This window comes from Ceratosolen solmsi, unplaced genomic scaffold, assembly GCF_000503995.2.
Source record: "Ceratosolen solmsi marchali unplaced genomic scaffold, CerSol_1.0 scaffold1, whole genome shotgun sequence".
Classification (NCBI taxonomy): domain Eukaryota; kingdom Metazoa; phylum Arthropoda; class Insecta; order Hymenoptera; family Agaonidae; genus Ceratosolen; species Ceratosolen solmsi.
In genome coordinates, this window is record NW_011948415.1 from 14,690,649 (window position 1) to 14,708,395 (window position 17,747).

At 30.8% G+C, this 17,747-nt stretch overlaps 1 protein-coding gene across 3 annotated transcripts in view; it reads left to right on the top strand.

Moving 5' to 3' along the window:
• Positions 1–8,791, top strand: part of Ptpmeg (protein tyrosine phosphatase Meg) — an 11,659-nt gene extending 2,868 nt beyond the window's left edge. For 2 of the 3 annotated variants that reach the window (XM_011508182.1, XM_011508180.1), the window contains exons 2-15: positions 1–127; positions 218–346; positions 456–672; positions 813–933; positions 1,022–1,109; positions 1,281–1,433; positions 1,766–1,998; positions 2,105–2,272; positions 2,484–2,667; positions 3,089–3,432; positions 3,793–3,992; positions 4,358–4,701; positions 5,391–5,675; positions 8,450–8,791. The exon at positions 1–127 is cut by the window's left edge and continues 130 nt beyond it. In XM_011508182.1, the coding sequence (XP_011506484.1) occupies positions 1–127; positions 218–346; positions 456–672; positions 813–933; positions 1,022–1,109; positions 1,281–1,433; positions 1,766–1,998; positions 2,105–2,272; positions 2,484–2,667; positions 3,089–3,432; positions 3,793–3,992; positions 4,358–4,701; positions 5,391–5,675; positions 8,450–8,533 (2,677 nt within the window). In that variant the 3' untranslated portion in view covers positions 8,534–8,791. The remainder of the gene's footprint in view (positions 128–217; positions 347–455; positions 673–812; positions 934–1,021; positions 1,110–1,280; positions 1,434–1,765; positions 1,999–2,104; positions 2,273–2,483; positions 2,668–3,088; positions 3,433–3,792; positions 3,993–4,357; positions 4,702–5,390; positions 5,676–8,449) is intronic. The other variant, XM_011508181.1, reaches the window with a different exon arrangement.
• Positions 8,792–17,747: the final 8,956 nt, after the last annotated feature.

Below are 17,747 nucleotides of genomic sequence, written 5' to 3' on the forward strand. Positions count from 1 at the left end.
ACTGGCGCGAGATAGAAGACTCAAGACCCTTTCAGCCACTGTTGTCTTTTTAGATGACACCCAGCATACTTTTCAACTAGATGTGAGTGCGATAGAAAAGTCAATGTCAAATACATCTTACCAATATGTAATTGTTATTCTTAAGTGGATGCATTGATTTTCAAATGTAGCGATAATATAATGTATGGATGATCGATCGATGCTTAATGTTTTATAGAAAAGGGCAAAAGGGCAAGCACTTTTGGATCTAGTATTTCAACACTTAGAGCTTATAGAGAAAGATTACTTTGGCTTACAATATGCTGAAAATGGACAAGTCTCAACGTGTCCCAATCTTGATATAATGGTAATATTTAATGATTTTATTTTACATACAATATACATCAATATATTATGTATAATAATAATTGTTTGAATATTTAAAATATTTAATATTATATAAATGTTGCTTATAGAGATGGCTGGATCCTTCGAAATTAGTTAAAAAACAAATGAGAAGCAAAGGAGGGCAATTTTTTTTTAGGGTAAAATTTTATGTATCGGATCCAAGTAAATTACAAGAAGAATATACAAGATATCAATTTTATTTGCAAATAAGAAGAGACATTTTACAAGGAAAACTTCAACTACCTCCGAGTACTGCTTGCCTTATTGCAAGTTATACCGTCCAATGTAAGTCTATATATAATAACATATACAAAAACTATAAGACGTAAGCTTATATCGCTATCAATTTTTGAACGGATAAAGAAGATTTTTATTAAATAATTCGAATTACCATTGTGACGAAATGACGAAACTTTCCATTATAGCCGAACTTGGAGATTATCATCCAGAAGAGCATGGACCTGGATATCTTTCGCGTTTACAATTAATACCAGGACAAACCGAAGAAATGGAGAGAAAAATTTCAGAATTACATAAGCTGCATAAGTAATTATTTTTTGCGTGCATTGGCTCAGTGTGGCATGAAAATTTGTAAGAATAGTTCCATTTTTAACAAATAAATTTGATGTTTTAGAGGTCAACTGCCAGCTGATGCTGAATTTAATTTTCTTGATCATGCCAAACGTCTTGACATGTACGGAGTAGAATTGCATAAGGCAAGGGTATGCTCTTTTATTATTGTCTCTGTACCATCTTTATTTTAATAATTTATTCATTCCAATTTTCTATAATTAACTTTACTCTTGATTTTTATTATTATAATATTCCAATCATCCTTGATGAACTTGCAATAACATTTTTATATATTGTTTGTAAATATTGTAATGAAACAGGATTCTGTAAACAAAGAGATCCAGTTAGGTGTAACATCTATAGGATTGGTTATCTTCCAAAATAACATAAGAATCAATGTTTTTTCCTGGTCTAAAATTGTGAAGATCTCATTCAAGCGTAAACAATTTTTCATTCAGCTGAGGAGAGAACAGGTATCAAGGAAATTCTGAAATTTTTATTTCAAGATATATTATAGAGTGCTTTTATTAATAAAGTAGTTCACTGTAATTAAAAAAAAAAAAAAAAAAAAGTGACGAGAGAAAAAAAAAAGATTTATATATCAACATACAAGAAAAGTAAATTGATTTTTTAGAAAAACATAAATAAATATGTAAAATATTTGTATATAAATTTATTGGCCTTTTAAATAATAATAAAGTAACATTTTACTATACTACATTTTAAATAGTAGTTTTAAGAATTAAAAAACTTCTTTGATAAAAATTTATAAACAATTAAAAGGCAATTTTCTTTATTATTCCAGTCCGAGAATTATGATACATTATTAGGTTTCAATATGCAGACGTATCGTAGTTCGAAAAATCTGTGGAAATCGTGCGTGGAGCACCATACTTTCTTCAGGTTACATAGTCCTAAGCTACGACCACGTCGGTTTCCACTGGCTCTTAGCAGTCGATTCACGTACTCTGGTCGTACCGAATTCCAAACAGTCGAAGATGGAAAGCATCGAGCCCGAGTGGAAAGGACTTTCATCAGGTACATTCATCTTTCCCATGAAAAGCTCATCTCGAGTGGGCCGGAGCTTTTGCACTTCTCCTCCAATTTTTCATTGATTATCCTAACTATAACATTGGATTTTTAGATCACCTAGTAAAAAATTGATTCATGGAATTTTACCCGTGCCTATGTCGGATGAAAAGGGAAAGTTATTAACTCCCGGCAGGCCACCCAGGACGTACGATAATAAGGTTCAGTCTTTAGGTCCGCGTGAACCTCGTCAAGCATGGGGAGAAGGAAATCAAAGTGACGAGTATGTCCATATCTACATTGCCGTTTTTCAATTTCAATTTTATCAATTTTAAATTTTAGCGACTTTTAAATAAAATTTATTTCACCTGCATGTATCTGCATATCGATTATCTTATATTAAAAAGATTCGTACAGTTGAAAAAATTTTACATAAAGCAGTCACGAAAATTATAATGATTTACGTTGTGGCGAACTTTTTTTTTGTTTAACAGCGAGGGAGGTTTTCTGTCACTTAGAGACGAAGTGACAGGGACGCATACTCAGGGTACCGGTAGTGCTTTCTCACCAATGTTAGGGTCTCGAGTCTTAAGCTACGCGGATGATGATACAACGTTGGAAAGAAATATTTACGACATCCCGGATTACAGCGAGCCCACGAGTTCACCAGCTCCGCAAGTACGTAGCCTAAGATTAAATCAATTCATTGAGACTTTTTTTTTTTTTTTTTTTTTTTTTTTTTTTTGTAACCCGCACAAATCAATTACATATTAATTATTCGAAATGGTAATTGAATATAAACGTTGAGATATTCTCAATGGGTAAAGTTTTCAATTGACGAGTTTTTTTCTTTACGATAGTTTAATAAATCGTTACATTGAAGCATAAGTTAAGTTAAGCCGTAGAGATACTATTAAATTTTCTCTTATGTGAAAGTTATAGGAATAGAATCTCTGATAATGCGGAAACATGCGTAAAAAGAAGTCAGAAAATTTTGAAACGTTAATTAAGAATTAAGCTTTATAATGCGAAAGTAGCCACGCTTTTAGCAGTTCAGGATCCTTTGAAAAATATATCCTATGATGTGCTTTGATTTTAGGCTTTGGAAGAAGGATTGGTAACCATACGAATTACTCCAGACGAACAGGGTCGTTTTGGGTTTAATGTCAAGGGCGGTTTGGACCTGGACATGCCAATATTGGTATCGCGCGTTGCACCCAATACACCTGCCGATCGTTGCTATCCAAAACTAAACGAAGGCGACCAAGTTGTTTATATAAATGGAATCGACGTTAATGGAATGTTACACGAGCATGTTGTAAATTTAATAAGACAATCGCGTGATTCTGGTACTGGCGAACTCACGTTGACCGTGAGACCTAATGCACTGTATAATGCTCTAGCAGGTACTGAGGAAACCTTGGAAGAAGAGCCTCCTTACAGGTAACGACACATTCTTTTCTTTTTTTTTGTTTTTTTTGTTTTTTTTTTTTTGTTTTTGTTTTTTAATTTACAATTATGCAAGTGTTTTAATAAACAATATTGTTGTTGTTGATATTATTATTATTATTATTATTATTATTATTATTATTATTATTATTATTATTGATATCGAGTCTCGATTTATCATTTAAAATGAATTTATTTAGAAAGTACTATAGTGTGCCAAGTGCAAAGCATAATTCATTCTCATTACAGTAATGGCGTTAATAATTATAAAATAGCCACTAGCCAATTAATTGTATTAATTTCTTAATGTCTCGCCGCGTAAAGTCATATTAACATTATATTTCTTTTATAAAGGTACGTGCCGGATGTACCACATACTGCAGTTGGTTCGGATGCACTTGCACAATCGATGTTGCTACTCGCCGATGGTTTGGCTAGCGGAGCATTGATTGCTCAATACGAACAGCTTTATAGGAAAAATCCAGAGCTCTCTTCTTTAGAATCAAAGAAATCCGAAAATCAAAACAAAAACAGATACCGAGATATTTCTCCATGTAAGTATCGTCAAATTTAAATTACATACTTATACATTCGACCAAATAGATTACAAAATATAAAAATTTCGCAACCGGTGGAATTTTGGTTAATATGCGATTACGAATATTTAAAAAAAAAAAAAAAAAAAAAGTTATTAGATAATGATATTAAAACTCAATTGAACTTGATAGACTAATATTTCACTATGAGTTAACATTGTGATATTAAATTTAAAATGTTTTTGTTAATATTTTTAGTAAAATAATTATACATACAAATATCGTGTCTTGTTGAATTTATCTATCATTTGACATGGAATTGACATTACTTCCCTTAAATCGCCAAAAATAAAACTAATGATTTTAATGACCATTCTTTGCAGATGACGTAACTAGAGTTATTTTAATGGGCTGTTCAAATGGTGATTACATAAATGCTAATTACGTTAACATGGAGATTCCTGGCTCGGGGATAATAAATCGATATATAGCGACACAAGGTCCATTATCAACGACGATTGCCGATTTCTGGCAGATGGTCTTGGAAGCTGGCAGCACACTCGTTGTAATGTTGACAACGCTGGTGGAGCGTGGACGAGCAAAATGCCATCAATATTGGCCGGCTCTCAAGGAAATACTTACATTAAGAAATCTTACGTTACTCTGTACCTCCGAGACCGTTGAAGAAACCTTTGTTTTTCGAGAATTCGTTCTCACCGATACCAATGTAAGTTTCTTCAATAACAAGAGATTTTCAGCCGCAGATTAACGATAATTACCATTTCGCCAAATGGTAAAGCCAAATGGAAAGTGAAGTTGAATGAATGTATATTTAATAGAGTCAAATACCTTTAAAAGTTACTACCTTCAAATTATACGAATGCAAAAAAGAAAATTCACTAGTAAATAATAGTTTAATATTTATGAGTAGTGTTTATTAAATGTAAATAGAACTCGTTGACCTTGAAAATTAATTAAAGCAACGATGAATGATAATCACACGACGATCGAGCGCTTATTAATAAATTTTACAAAAAATCTTAAACTAATCTTTTAATAATGTTTCAATAACTAATTGCTTCAATAAAAAAAAAGTACATTTTATGGCTTTCGATAAAATGTTGATCGAATGTCGTGTAAAAAAAAAAAATTACGAGTCAAATGAAAGCCCTAGAGCTATTATTAAACAGCGTAGACAATAATTGGAGTCGAATGAAAATTTCGCCGCCACTAAAGCGTGAGATGAAAGTTTTTTCGAAAGCCAGACAGGTTCTCGAGTATCGAGTAAGAAAATTAATTACAACTGGCCATTAATCGACACGTGCCTAGCTGATTCGCAATTCTTACGACAATCATAATATCCTGCATCGTCGAGAGTAAAATTCACGAATACGTCATATTGTTGTAAATCCGCAGACGGGCGAAGAGAGAGACATAACGCACATGCAATATTGTGCCTGGCCGGATCACGGAGTACCAAGCGACTGGAGGCAATTCACGACGTTTACCGAGCGAGTGAGAGCCGCCCGCACGGGGATCGTCGAGCCCGCTGTCGTTCACTGCTCCGCGGGTATCGGACGCACGGGGGTGCTTGTGCTTATGGAAACCGCACTGTGCCTTATCGAGGCCAATCAGCCAGTGTATCCCCTGGATATTGTACGATCGATGAGAGATCAGCGGGCGATGATGATACAAAATGCTGTGAGTATTTAAGGCTAAAGTACTGCCTTACAGTTGGATAATGTTTAGACTTAGACGGTGGAGCCAAGGGGAGGGTGCAAGAATAGTGTCGTGTTGAAGTGTTTGCCACTGCCAATGTAACGTATAAGTATTTTCTCGATCACGAAGCTCTAAATAGTTTTAAAGCTCGTCACCATTCCACTACTACTTTTATTATTGTGACAAAGTAATGGATATCCAGTGATAAGTTATTTACAAATGAGTAACATGCGAGTAGCGAGTGAGTATCCAATCGTCACAAAAGCAAAATTATAGAAGACTAACTTTTAATTTTTTATATCTTAATAAATAAGGCTTAACGTAGCATTTGTAAACTGAATTTCATTTATTCGATTCGATTGCATTGTAATGATTAACTCTCGCTGCATCCAAATCAACCAGCCAACGAATCGCTCAAGAACATGAAACAGCTTTTAATCACAATGAACGGTTAAATCGATGATAATTTCTTTTCTCTCCCCCCCCCCTCCCTTCATCACAGGGGGAACTTTTTATAATCAATGTGATTAAATTTATTTATAAATATTATTTACCCCCCCCCCCCCCCCCCCCCCACCCCCCCCACACATGCCTAGCCTTGTTCCTTAAGACTTTATTGCAATCGGCCGTTATGGGATTTTCAATAATGTTACAAAAATTCTTTCGGACATGGTAATTCGTAAACAATGAGGGGTGGTGTAATCAATTAGCGCAATGTTTAACTATTCTGTATTATCGGTTTTCTTGCTCCGAAAGGGAAGAACAATCGTGTACAGCGTTTGTTTGTTACGAGTAAAAGAGTAAAAGACAACGGTATAGCATCTCTATTTATTTCTTATCTTTAATGCTGATGTAATAATACGTAAAATTATTCTAGTAAAACTCTCATTCTCTTTGCAATAAAAGTTAATAAGCATACAGAGAGAGAGAGAGAGAGAGAGAGAGAGTCCTTTACTTTAATTTAATTTGGTACTGTGATCCGTTTTTCCGAAGTATATATTACTTGTTTATGTTCATACTCTTCTCGCTTATATTTGACCTTGAAAACTATTCACAGAATGTACGTAGGTACTCTTGCAATTATCCGTGCTTATTGTACAGAGAAGCTCTTTAATGTTTAATCGTAATGAAGATTTGATTGCAGTACAATACATTAAAAATCCACGTTGTATTCCTTGATCCTTTGCGGTATTTAAGCTTTCTTTGATGAATTAATTTCTTCTTTTTTTTATATAGTATGACGATTAAACTGTAGCTAAATATTTACGTATACACTTTCTCTCCATCTCTCTCTCTCTCTCTCTCTCTCTCTCTCTCTCTCTCTCTCTCTCTCTCTCTCTCTCTCTTTAACATTTACATAATGATAACTGTGACGCAATGCAATAATGCGTTCGGTATTCGAAAGCTAATAATATGACGTTCTATAAACAACGAAGTATAGAATTATTTGACTTTCATATTATATATCAAGGTAGCGTAAAGAGAGAGAGAGAGAGAGAGAGAGAGAGAGAGAGAGAGAGAGAGAAGTGATTAGTGCTAAGTACGTCCAAAACTGTCGCCAGCTTAACGTCAATAGTCAGGTTAACATAAAGATCGAGAAAGTTTGTAACTTTGGCTGTAGTAAACGCTCAGATGGTTCCATTCCTGCACTTTCTGTTTTATCACAGAAGTTCATAGCCTCAATTATGTTCGAACGTGATTTACAGCTTGAAAATGGGGTTATTATTGTTGATGTATAGCAGTATACAAGTATAAGGAGGTGATACGACCCACCATTATGTGATATATGCAAATTATTTATAAAAATTTTAATAAATATTTAAAACTATAAAAAAAGTTTTGAAATTGAAAAAAATAAAATATATCCAATGTACAGTGCGCAAAATATTATTGGCGAAACGTCAAGAAAAAAGAAAAAAAACAAAACAAAACAAATAAGAAAGGCGCAACGTTATTTTAATTAAAATATAGGCTATAAAAGAACCTTAAAAGGTTAAGAAATTACTTTGCTGTTTCTGATCATATCACTTGGTTTTATAATAAATAATTATCTATTTATGATTTTGTCATTAAAATTAATGGTCAATACAAAAGAATTACTTTTTCTAACTCAAATTATCAATTTTGATATTATATTATTTCGATCTTTTAAAGCGACACACCAGAACCAATCGATTCGTTATGTTTTTATTGAAAATACTGTGTACGTAGCCTCGTTTCTCAACTAAGTCAATTTCCAATATTATGTCTTTTTTTTTTAATTTTTCTTTTCTTTAATGAAAATAAAAAAAAAATTTAGTCTGTTTGTAATGCAGATAAATGTAATGAAACTTTAAGGGTTCTGTTTGTTTTCACTTTAAAATTCCGTGATATTAAATTTCGTTCGTAAAAAGTATAATCATGAATTAATGATGCAGTTAAAATATATTGAAATTTTTTATAAAATTTACATAATAATGTTGTGAATCATCACATATAGGCACAAACCTAATGCCGAGTAGCCAATATTAACAATTACAGTCTTTTGCTCAATACTTTTTTTAATTTAAGATACCGTCATATAAAAAAAAAATACTCATCCATCCTTAAAACAATAATTAGTGCAAACAAAATTTATAAATAGATAATAATTTCTTACCCTCCACGATAAAAGAAAGTGTCAATCGGTTGAGATTTTCCACTTACGATTTTCAATTTATCCATTTATATTATGTATTATTAAATGTCATTGATAAAAAATTTCTTCTTCTGTACAGAGTCAATACAGATTTGTCTGTGAAGCAGTTCATAAAGCATATACAGAGGGTATAGTCAAGCCTCTACCAGAATTCAGTAGATGAGATCAAGATCACTAAGATGATTTCGCATCCTCGTAACACGTTATGGGCGACATTTATCATTTTCATTTAACTTAGGGACAAATAAACAAAAAAATTACGGATTAGCGCTCTTGGTTTTAACGTATCTCGACAATAAAGTTTGTTGCGACTCTTTAGATATAATAGATATTTATTATAAAAAAAATTTTAGAATTTTTGAAATATTACTATAAGTAGCCTTAGATATTTTGTCTTTATGCGTGATACGTGATAAAGTATTTAAAAATGATTAGAAAAAGATGGTTATATATATATATATATATATATATATATATATATATATACAGGTATATGTATACATTTTTAAATTTTATTATTTTACATATACAGGTATATGTATACATTATTAAATTTTATTATTTTACAAATGAAAAAAAAAAAATTAAATCTCGCTCATTGATAGCCGTGATATGTCTAGATTATCTAATCAAACGTAGGAAATTAGAAGTATTTAGTGTTAAAAAAAAATTATAATAAAATGCCCTAGCACGATAAACAAGCGAAAATAAATAATATTATGTAGAATTGTTATAAGAGAGTGATATATCGTATGATATTTTATCCTCGTAGAGGATCGGAAGGGTGGGAGATTTGGTATCGGATCTCTTGTTAATTGTAAGTGCGTTTAGAGGAGGAATATGTATATATTAGAGAGTAGAAGAAAATCGGCGAAAATTGCCAAGTCCAAGCAAATGGTATTTTCATATAAATTTACTACTGAAGAATCGAGTCGAGTCACATGTCCACTGCCAATTCCAGTTGTCGCTCCGCTCTCACCGAGATGCAAACGTATAAAGTGAATTCCTCCAGGCAGTTGACGATGAATATATTATGTTTTGCCACGCTAATCGCGATAGCAATTTATTAATTGCTCATCGGTTTAGAAATACATGGAAGTAACGATGTCGGACAGACTAAGTAAGATAAATTGCAGTAAGCTCACCGCAATTGGACATGGATTATTATATTTGGTTGGTTTGATGTCGACATTTGCTATTTGCCACCTAGTTTATCGCAATTTTAACAAGATTACAAAAATGATTATAAATATTTAGATGTACGTTATAATTATACGTTCAATTGCATAGTGAAATAATTGCTTTATCCTAGTAAATTACAAATTACGAAAAAACCAAAACAAAACAAAAACAACAACAACAACAACAAAAAAAAAAACAAAACAAAAAACAAAACAAAAAACAAAAATAAGAATAAAGGATAGCAAATAATAACTAGGGATTATAAATTTATTTTCCGTCTTTAATCCTCTGTTAATATGTATTTAAACCACGAAAATTATATTCTTAAATTACAAAGCAACGTTTTAGGTTTTAATAAAATATATTTTTTTATATTGAGCCCGAACCGAAACATTTTCGAATATTTTATTTTTATTATTTTATTTATTATATAATAAGTAGAGAATAATTAATTTGTTACGGAAAGAAAGAAAGAAATAAAGTATCTCGCAATGTAACCGTTTTTTTCCTACGTATCGTTACAAAATTCAATGTCGAGCCAATTATTTAGCTCGATGTCGATAACAATACCGTTGATACCGTAATAATGACTTTTTAATAAACAAATAAACTGTTGTATCGTATTGACAATGTGAATTTTAAAGCCGGTTAAGCATACTATTGTTATACGAGTCTCAATTACGGCTGAATTTATCTTGAATTATTTTTATAAAATAATTAATTTTAAATGACGTACAATATAAATAGAGAGAAATTGTTGTCTTTAAAATAACAATAGTGTCGCGTGTTCGGAATGTAGTAGTACCCTTATTTTTGTAGCGTTTTTGTATTTAAACGACGATGTAATGACGAGGGTAGGTGAGAGAGTGAGAGAGAGAGAGAGGGCGGGGGGGAGGAAAGGCCACCGAGAGGTAAGCGGCGTGCCTTACGAAATTTCGTTCTCCAAAGGTATTCGAATCCCCTATCTCTTATTTGCTTTTATCATGAAGTCGTCGTCGTCGTCTTCGTCTTTGTCATCGATCGCAATGCAAAAATTGTTAACTCAACTGTATATTTTTTTATACCGTTCTTGAGATAAGATCATATCCTTTTTCCTGTTAATTTATGTTGCGGATATACGTTTGTATATAAAAAATGTAAGAGACATAATGTGGAAGACACGAATTATTATTGCACTTATAGACTGTCAGGTAGCTACTTATTATAGTTGTCATGTCAATGATTGAACGAGATAAGAAAATGGGATAATTATACTCGGTTGCGCTATATAGACAATTGTATAAACGTGTGCTGGATAAGGCGCGGAATTTCGTTATAAATGTATATTATCGTATATGATTATTGTACACGTGTGGACAAAGGCTTAGTACAAAGGACCATCGAACGCCTTTTGATAATAATCTCGCTAATACATTATAATGTCACTGACTTTCGATTATGCGCGTGCGCTGGTGCTTGCTGCGCAAAGCAGATTTATTATGTACACAGATGTCGCGAGATATATGCGCCATTATTGGCAAGTAATTGATTGGATGGATCGTTGATCGGTTGAGGGAAGAAGGACGACAAAAGATTAATAAAAAGTAATGCAGTCGGTAGCTGTCTAGTCCCGTTAAAATTTGTACTTTTGAATTATCGATTAAAAGCGTTTTTTAAATATTTACTTGTACAGTTTTCTTTTGTCTTTTTTTTTACTTTTTATTTTTGTTTACTTTTTACCTCTCTTGTTCTTGTCGATCGTTGCAAGCATCGTTTCGTTTTATGCCATAAGTCACGTTAATTAAATTTAATACTCTGTGTTATGTAATCGAAAGGATATTTTACCGTAGAAAGATTGAGCGAATAGTTGATAATGTCAGCTCAAGCTAATAAAATAATCAAAGAATAAATTCATTACATTACACCCAATTAAATATATCTTTTCATTTACGTATAATCAATGTAATTTTAATTTAATAAAATGATATATGTTATTTATTTAAATTTAACAATTACTTATTCATGCTCAGACGATACAAAAAAATCTTTTTTATTTTATACATTCTTAGGTAAGGATAATAATGTTTCGTGTACGATACACGCAAGCATGTATTAAAATTTATAAGATAATTTATTAACGTAGACGCTATTTATCAAAAATGTGCTCGTTAAGTGAATTTTCGGTTAAAATCCGTTCGACATACGTAAATAATCGTTATAAAACTTTCTATTCGTAGGGCTTCCAGCTAGAAAAGTCACCGAACGCGTTCCCATAATTTTACATCCTCGAACGGCCATTCTTTAATGCGATAAGCGTCGATAATTGAAATACATTGTGTCGGATCTTAGGAAAGTAAAGAAAAAAAAGAAGAAAAAGTACGACTTGCCTCTACGTACATAATGCGCTAAGAAAAATTTTTTTCGCTTTTTGGTTTTTCGAAAAGATTTTGCGGTTAACTATTGGCCACCTTGAGCGAGATATTTAAATGCTTAAAGCTCTTGCTTCGCTATGCGAATCCAAGCGAAAAAGCGTATTAACGATCGAACGATCGAAAACTTTTTAATAATATTCAGCATCCGCACAGAGTTCGGGATCTCGGAAAAAAAAAGAAGAAAAAACCTCTTATCGCTTAATTCATAAGCAAAAAAAAATTTGCAAAATCCAGGAAAATAGAAATATTTTCGAGTGTAGATAGAGAGACGCGACTAAGGCTCATTATAGTCTAAGGATTATAGTATTTCCGCTAGATTCTCATCGAGCCCTTGTTTTGTTTTGTTTTGTTTTTATTTTATCGAGTGCACTACGATCGGTAATTTCGCCTTAGTGAAAGTCAAGACTTTTAAGACCTCGACCAATACCATGAATTGGCTCGGCTCCTTCGTACCAGAAACGCGTTGAAAGACAGGACGTTGATTATGCGATCGATTGTTAGGACTTTTATCGATACACTCATGGCTTGTGGCAATAATTTTAAGCAATAATTTTAAGCAATAATTTTATATCCTAGTTCCCACGAATCGTTACTTCGATGACCCCCTGTCCACTCCACCCCCCCTCCTCACAACCCCTTCGATGCCCGCGCTTATCTTCCTTAATATTATTTTCTAGGAATAGCAATAGTAATAGCAGCAAAGGTAATAAATAACGAGTTTAAGATTAGAATTGAAATGACAATTTTTTCAAGAGTATAGTTTTGTGTAATTGAGCAAGGACAAATGCTGTAAGAGAAACAAAATTTTTGCCCAATGAAATAAAAACTTATTGGTAAAAACATCACTGTCGTTTCATTCATATTCACTCCGGCAACATTATTTTATCAACCATAAATTTATTTTAAAACACGTTATTAAAGGTAATTATACTAATGGATTTTTTTTTCTTTGTTTTTGTTTTTTTTTTCCTGTCGTCAGATTCAATTTGATACGGGAATTGAAAGAACAGAATTTTTAATGATCAATTTTTGTTAATTGTGTTTTTTTTGCAACCTTAATATATTATGCCTAGAGATGATGCATAATTTTTATTTATAATATAGTCTATATGTTTCTAAAATTTACAATATCTATAAGAGAAATAAAAATATAATAAGATGATTATTATTCGTGTAATATTTGATTTAAATAAAATATTTGTGACTTTATAATAAACAAACAGTCAATATTTATGACAATTCTGGTCCACTTAATAATTTTATATTTTATATTACGCGTAAAGTAGGTGAATTCCACATTTCCTCATGATTACGGTACATAAAGCAATTATTTTATAAACAAATTGAATTCGATGATAATAATCAATGATAAAATTGCGTATTTACTAAATCCACAACCCACAAATCATCAATTACAATCAAATATATTATTCGTGAAATTAATTTGAATGAAACATGTATTATGTGGCTACTAAGCTCTGCAAATTATTAATAGAAAGCAGAACCCATTTAATTGCTTCATGCGTTTGCAATGGTTTAAAATGACAATTTATTAAGTTTTCTTTGTCTTTGTAATCATTTACAGTTAACTCATTATTAGCTTAAACTCAATATAAACGTGAAAGTTATCTATATAAAACATATAATTACAATATATGATAATGATTATTCGTATTAGCGTCTGTTACAAGGCTAATAATAATAATAACATAATCATATAATAATTTACATTTTCCAAATAATTTACATAATTTACAAAATGTCACTGTCCCCTTATTTTTTTTTTTTTTTTTTTTTTTTTTTTTTTTTTTATCATAATTAACCCTTTCATAAATGTAACTATTTTCATAATAATATTTTTTTATATATTTATTAACTGTATGGAATAATTTGTATTCTAATTTCTATATTCTATTAAGCGTGTTATTAGAAGAAATTCTTGGATGAATATTTGGTGGGGAAATTTTTGAATTTAATTTCACATCTGAAATTATTTTCTTGCCATTATTATATGGTATTGTTAAGTAGTTATATTACACATGAGACTATTGCAATTTTAATAAATAACGTAATATAATGTTATGTCGCGTGTCTCTACGATTTAATCTGATGGGAATCTGATGGGAATGATTAAATTAATTTCCTTGTATATATTATGTATTATTTATACATGCAATTATTAAACGAAAAGTTGAAAAATATATTGTGCTTTAGCAACTGTAAAATAATAACTTCACTACGACGGTACATCAATGAGAAAATATTTACCGTAAATTATGAACACTCGACTCGAATCAAATAAATTGATTTATTAATCGAGAGCTGCTTGGGTTACTTTCATTTTTGTGTCTACGCAGTCATTGAATCTTTGAGAGATCTTTCAGGAATTCAGTTTTATTAATACTTACATCAATTTCATGAATATTCATCTGGCAACTCGTTTCCTTTCCGAGGAGAGATTTTTCAATCAAGACTTAATGATGACTAAAATGATAAGTATTTTTACAATCGTCGTTTGACGAAGCGCTGCTTAAAACAATTGCAATCATTAGAATAATGTGGTATGGCTTATTCATCTTTGTATGGGCGGTAAATGAGAGTCAAGTAAAAGTGAAATTTTAATGTCTCGGCATACAATGTTTGAATATTGATTATTGATTAATTAAATTTTTTTTTTTTTTTTTTTTTTTTTTTAAATTAAACAAATTAAGCACGAGATATTATTAATACGTCAAATGATTAACTAATTATTATTTTTTTATAATTATGAAGAATTTTAGATAAAAGATATTATATCATTAAAAAAAGATAAAAGATTGGATTTTAAAGTATAGTATTTAAGACAGCACATTCGACATGATAATTATTAAATTAAAAATTCTATCTTTGTTAATCTATTTCGCATACAAAGTAGCGTAGTGCTATTTATATCTATTATTTCTATTTTAACTCATGATTATATAAATTATTTAAATGACCGGCAATTCAGCGATTAGCAGGAAGAAAAGGATTTTTTTAATGCACACCCAGGAAGATTTAAATTTCTTAGATAATAATAGTAAGTAATATTATTGTTTTATTTTATTGTAGTTTTTTTTTTTATCGCAAAGTTATTATACTTTAATTAAGCTTTCACATAAAATTTCATTTGATTCGATCATTTTAGAAATGACAAAATTCTACTTATTACTATAGCACTATTATGCAAAATATTGCGATAATAATTCAATAAAACTTAAACATAAATTTCGTTTGGTAATTAATAAAAGCTCGATCAAGTATAATGAGTTGAGTATATTCAATAATCTTAATAATACCAATAATAACAAGAACAATAATAATAATAATAATAATAATAATAATAATAATAATAAATAATTATAAAACTAATAATTATTTTATTAATATGGTTGTGTATATTAATTGGCAATACCATTAAATCGAGTAAAAGGAAGTTAATGGTGTAAATGAAACTTAAAAGACAAAACAAAATTAATAAAAAAGTAGAAAGCTGCGAAAATAAGTTTTAAGCGATAGACTGAAAAATGTATCAACTCAGTTTGAATTTGAATCTTTTTTCCCCCATTAATCCATCTAGAAAATTTACGAAAATTTTAATAATAGTTTTTGATTTCATAAACAACATTGGAAATTAACTTGAGGAGTTAAAAAAAATAATTCAATGACAATTACTTTCGAACTCTTCACAATTTCAACCTTGGCATTAGTTCTTCGATCCAAGACAAATTTAAAGTTAAAATACCTAGTTTATTAATACGAAAATTAATAGTTCTAGTAAATATTATCGATCCTATTCGCGTCACTTTCTATTCTTAAACCTCCAAAAAAGATTTTTAATTTTATGTTTCTTTCAGAACAAAAGCTTATTTTAGATAAAAATTTTCAAATACGAAAGATATGAGGTCACAAATAATTGGAAACTAATATTGATTATCAAAGTAATTATAACAATTTAATAAATCAGTAAAGATGCAGATAATTACGAATGTTTTTATTTCTCGATCGAAAATCTTAATTCCTATCTCTCTATTCCAATGTAAATCTATAAATAGCGCATCACTTTCAATTTACATTTATAAAATTTAATTTAGCCCTTTATTTTCTTTTTCTTTGTAAATATTAATTTATAATATCGTAAAAGTTAAATACTTTGATTTTCTAATAAAATTATGTAATTTAAGTAATTAAATTTATTCGTAAGGAGGAAGAGTCATCGAAACGAGAATTTTTTTTTTCTCCTAAATATTAAAATTTAGTAGATATTAATCATTGATGTGTAATTAATATTATAATAAAGAATAAAAAAATTAATTAGTGAATAAAAGTCCTACGGGAAAAACTTACCGAAAGTTCTCATTTAAATTGTTGATTTATATTTTTATACATTACAATATATTTATTGTTATACGTTTGTACAAACAAGACAAGTTCATATGCCTTTTGAATGAATAGAAATACGAAATGGATAGGTAAGTGAATATGAATGAATTTCCCTTGCGCATACTTTCATGGTACACGAGTGTATGAGTTTTTATTTTTTATTAATCTCGCATCTCATTAATTACACTAACGCTGGCATTTATTTCTCATTATCGATAATTATTCCAAAACACTAACAACACTAACAACACTAACAACACTAACAACACTGACAACAACAATAACAACATATACCCATACCTTCGGTAATTTAATTTTTATTCAACCGAATACATTCATTTCATTCATACATACGCACTCGGAAGGAAACGAGTTCCAATCGTATTTCACCATTGGTACACATACGAAATATTTTAGGAAATTATATAGCTTACTTGGGGAATATCTTGGTTCGGATCGCAAATGCTTTCATCGGTCGACCAATGTCATTTATTGCTCTCGGCATAAATTAACTCAATGTTTTCTCATCGATTTTGGATTTTACGATCAACACTCGTGTACCTGATTATATAGAAAGTGCTTTCATAATAAATTGAAGCTTATATTTCATCAACCTTCTCAACTCTATGCATTAAGATTAGTTGTGACTCGAGCCTTATCGAAAATATAGCGAAAAAGGGCAAAGATTCGATCCAAGTAAAGAATATTACTTATCAGTCATTAGGAAGCATTTAATTTATTCAATCGCGCCAAAATTGTCAATAACGTAATTAATAAATATAAGCAACTAGATTTAATAATACATGATTAAAGATGTCTATTTTTTTTTTTTATTTTTTTTTTCAACTGGAACTCAAGAGAACTTGCTTGTCCGAGACAGAGTGATATATATATATATATATATATATATATATATATATATATAGAGAGAGAGAGAGAGAGAGAGAGAGAGAGAGAGAGAGAGAAGAGAGAGACTCTATCGAGAAAATTACACAACTATTGAGTTTCAAAATTTTTGTAAAGACAATTGGCCATTGAATTTCATTGTAAAAAGTCATTAAGTTTCGACTATTGGCAGCTCGCTCGGACACCTTTGCTTTCTATGGAAATAAATACATGACACAGTTTCAGTCGCGAGTCTTGCCAGTTTATCGCTCGACCGACGTAATAATCTTAAAGGACGGCAATTGAGTAACGTCGTGTCATTTCGACGGAGAGTTGCAAAATAACAAACAGTGCTGGCCCAGCCCACTAAACTCAAACTCCCTTGTCCCGCCGTTGCCCCACCTCCCCTCATCGCCCCTCGCCACCGCCCCTTTTCCCCGACTCACTCTGCACGAGGACGACGTCCCCGAGAACCTTCGATCAGCCTCTAAAGCGGAT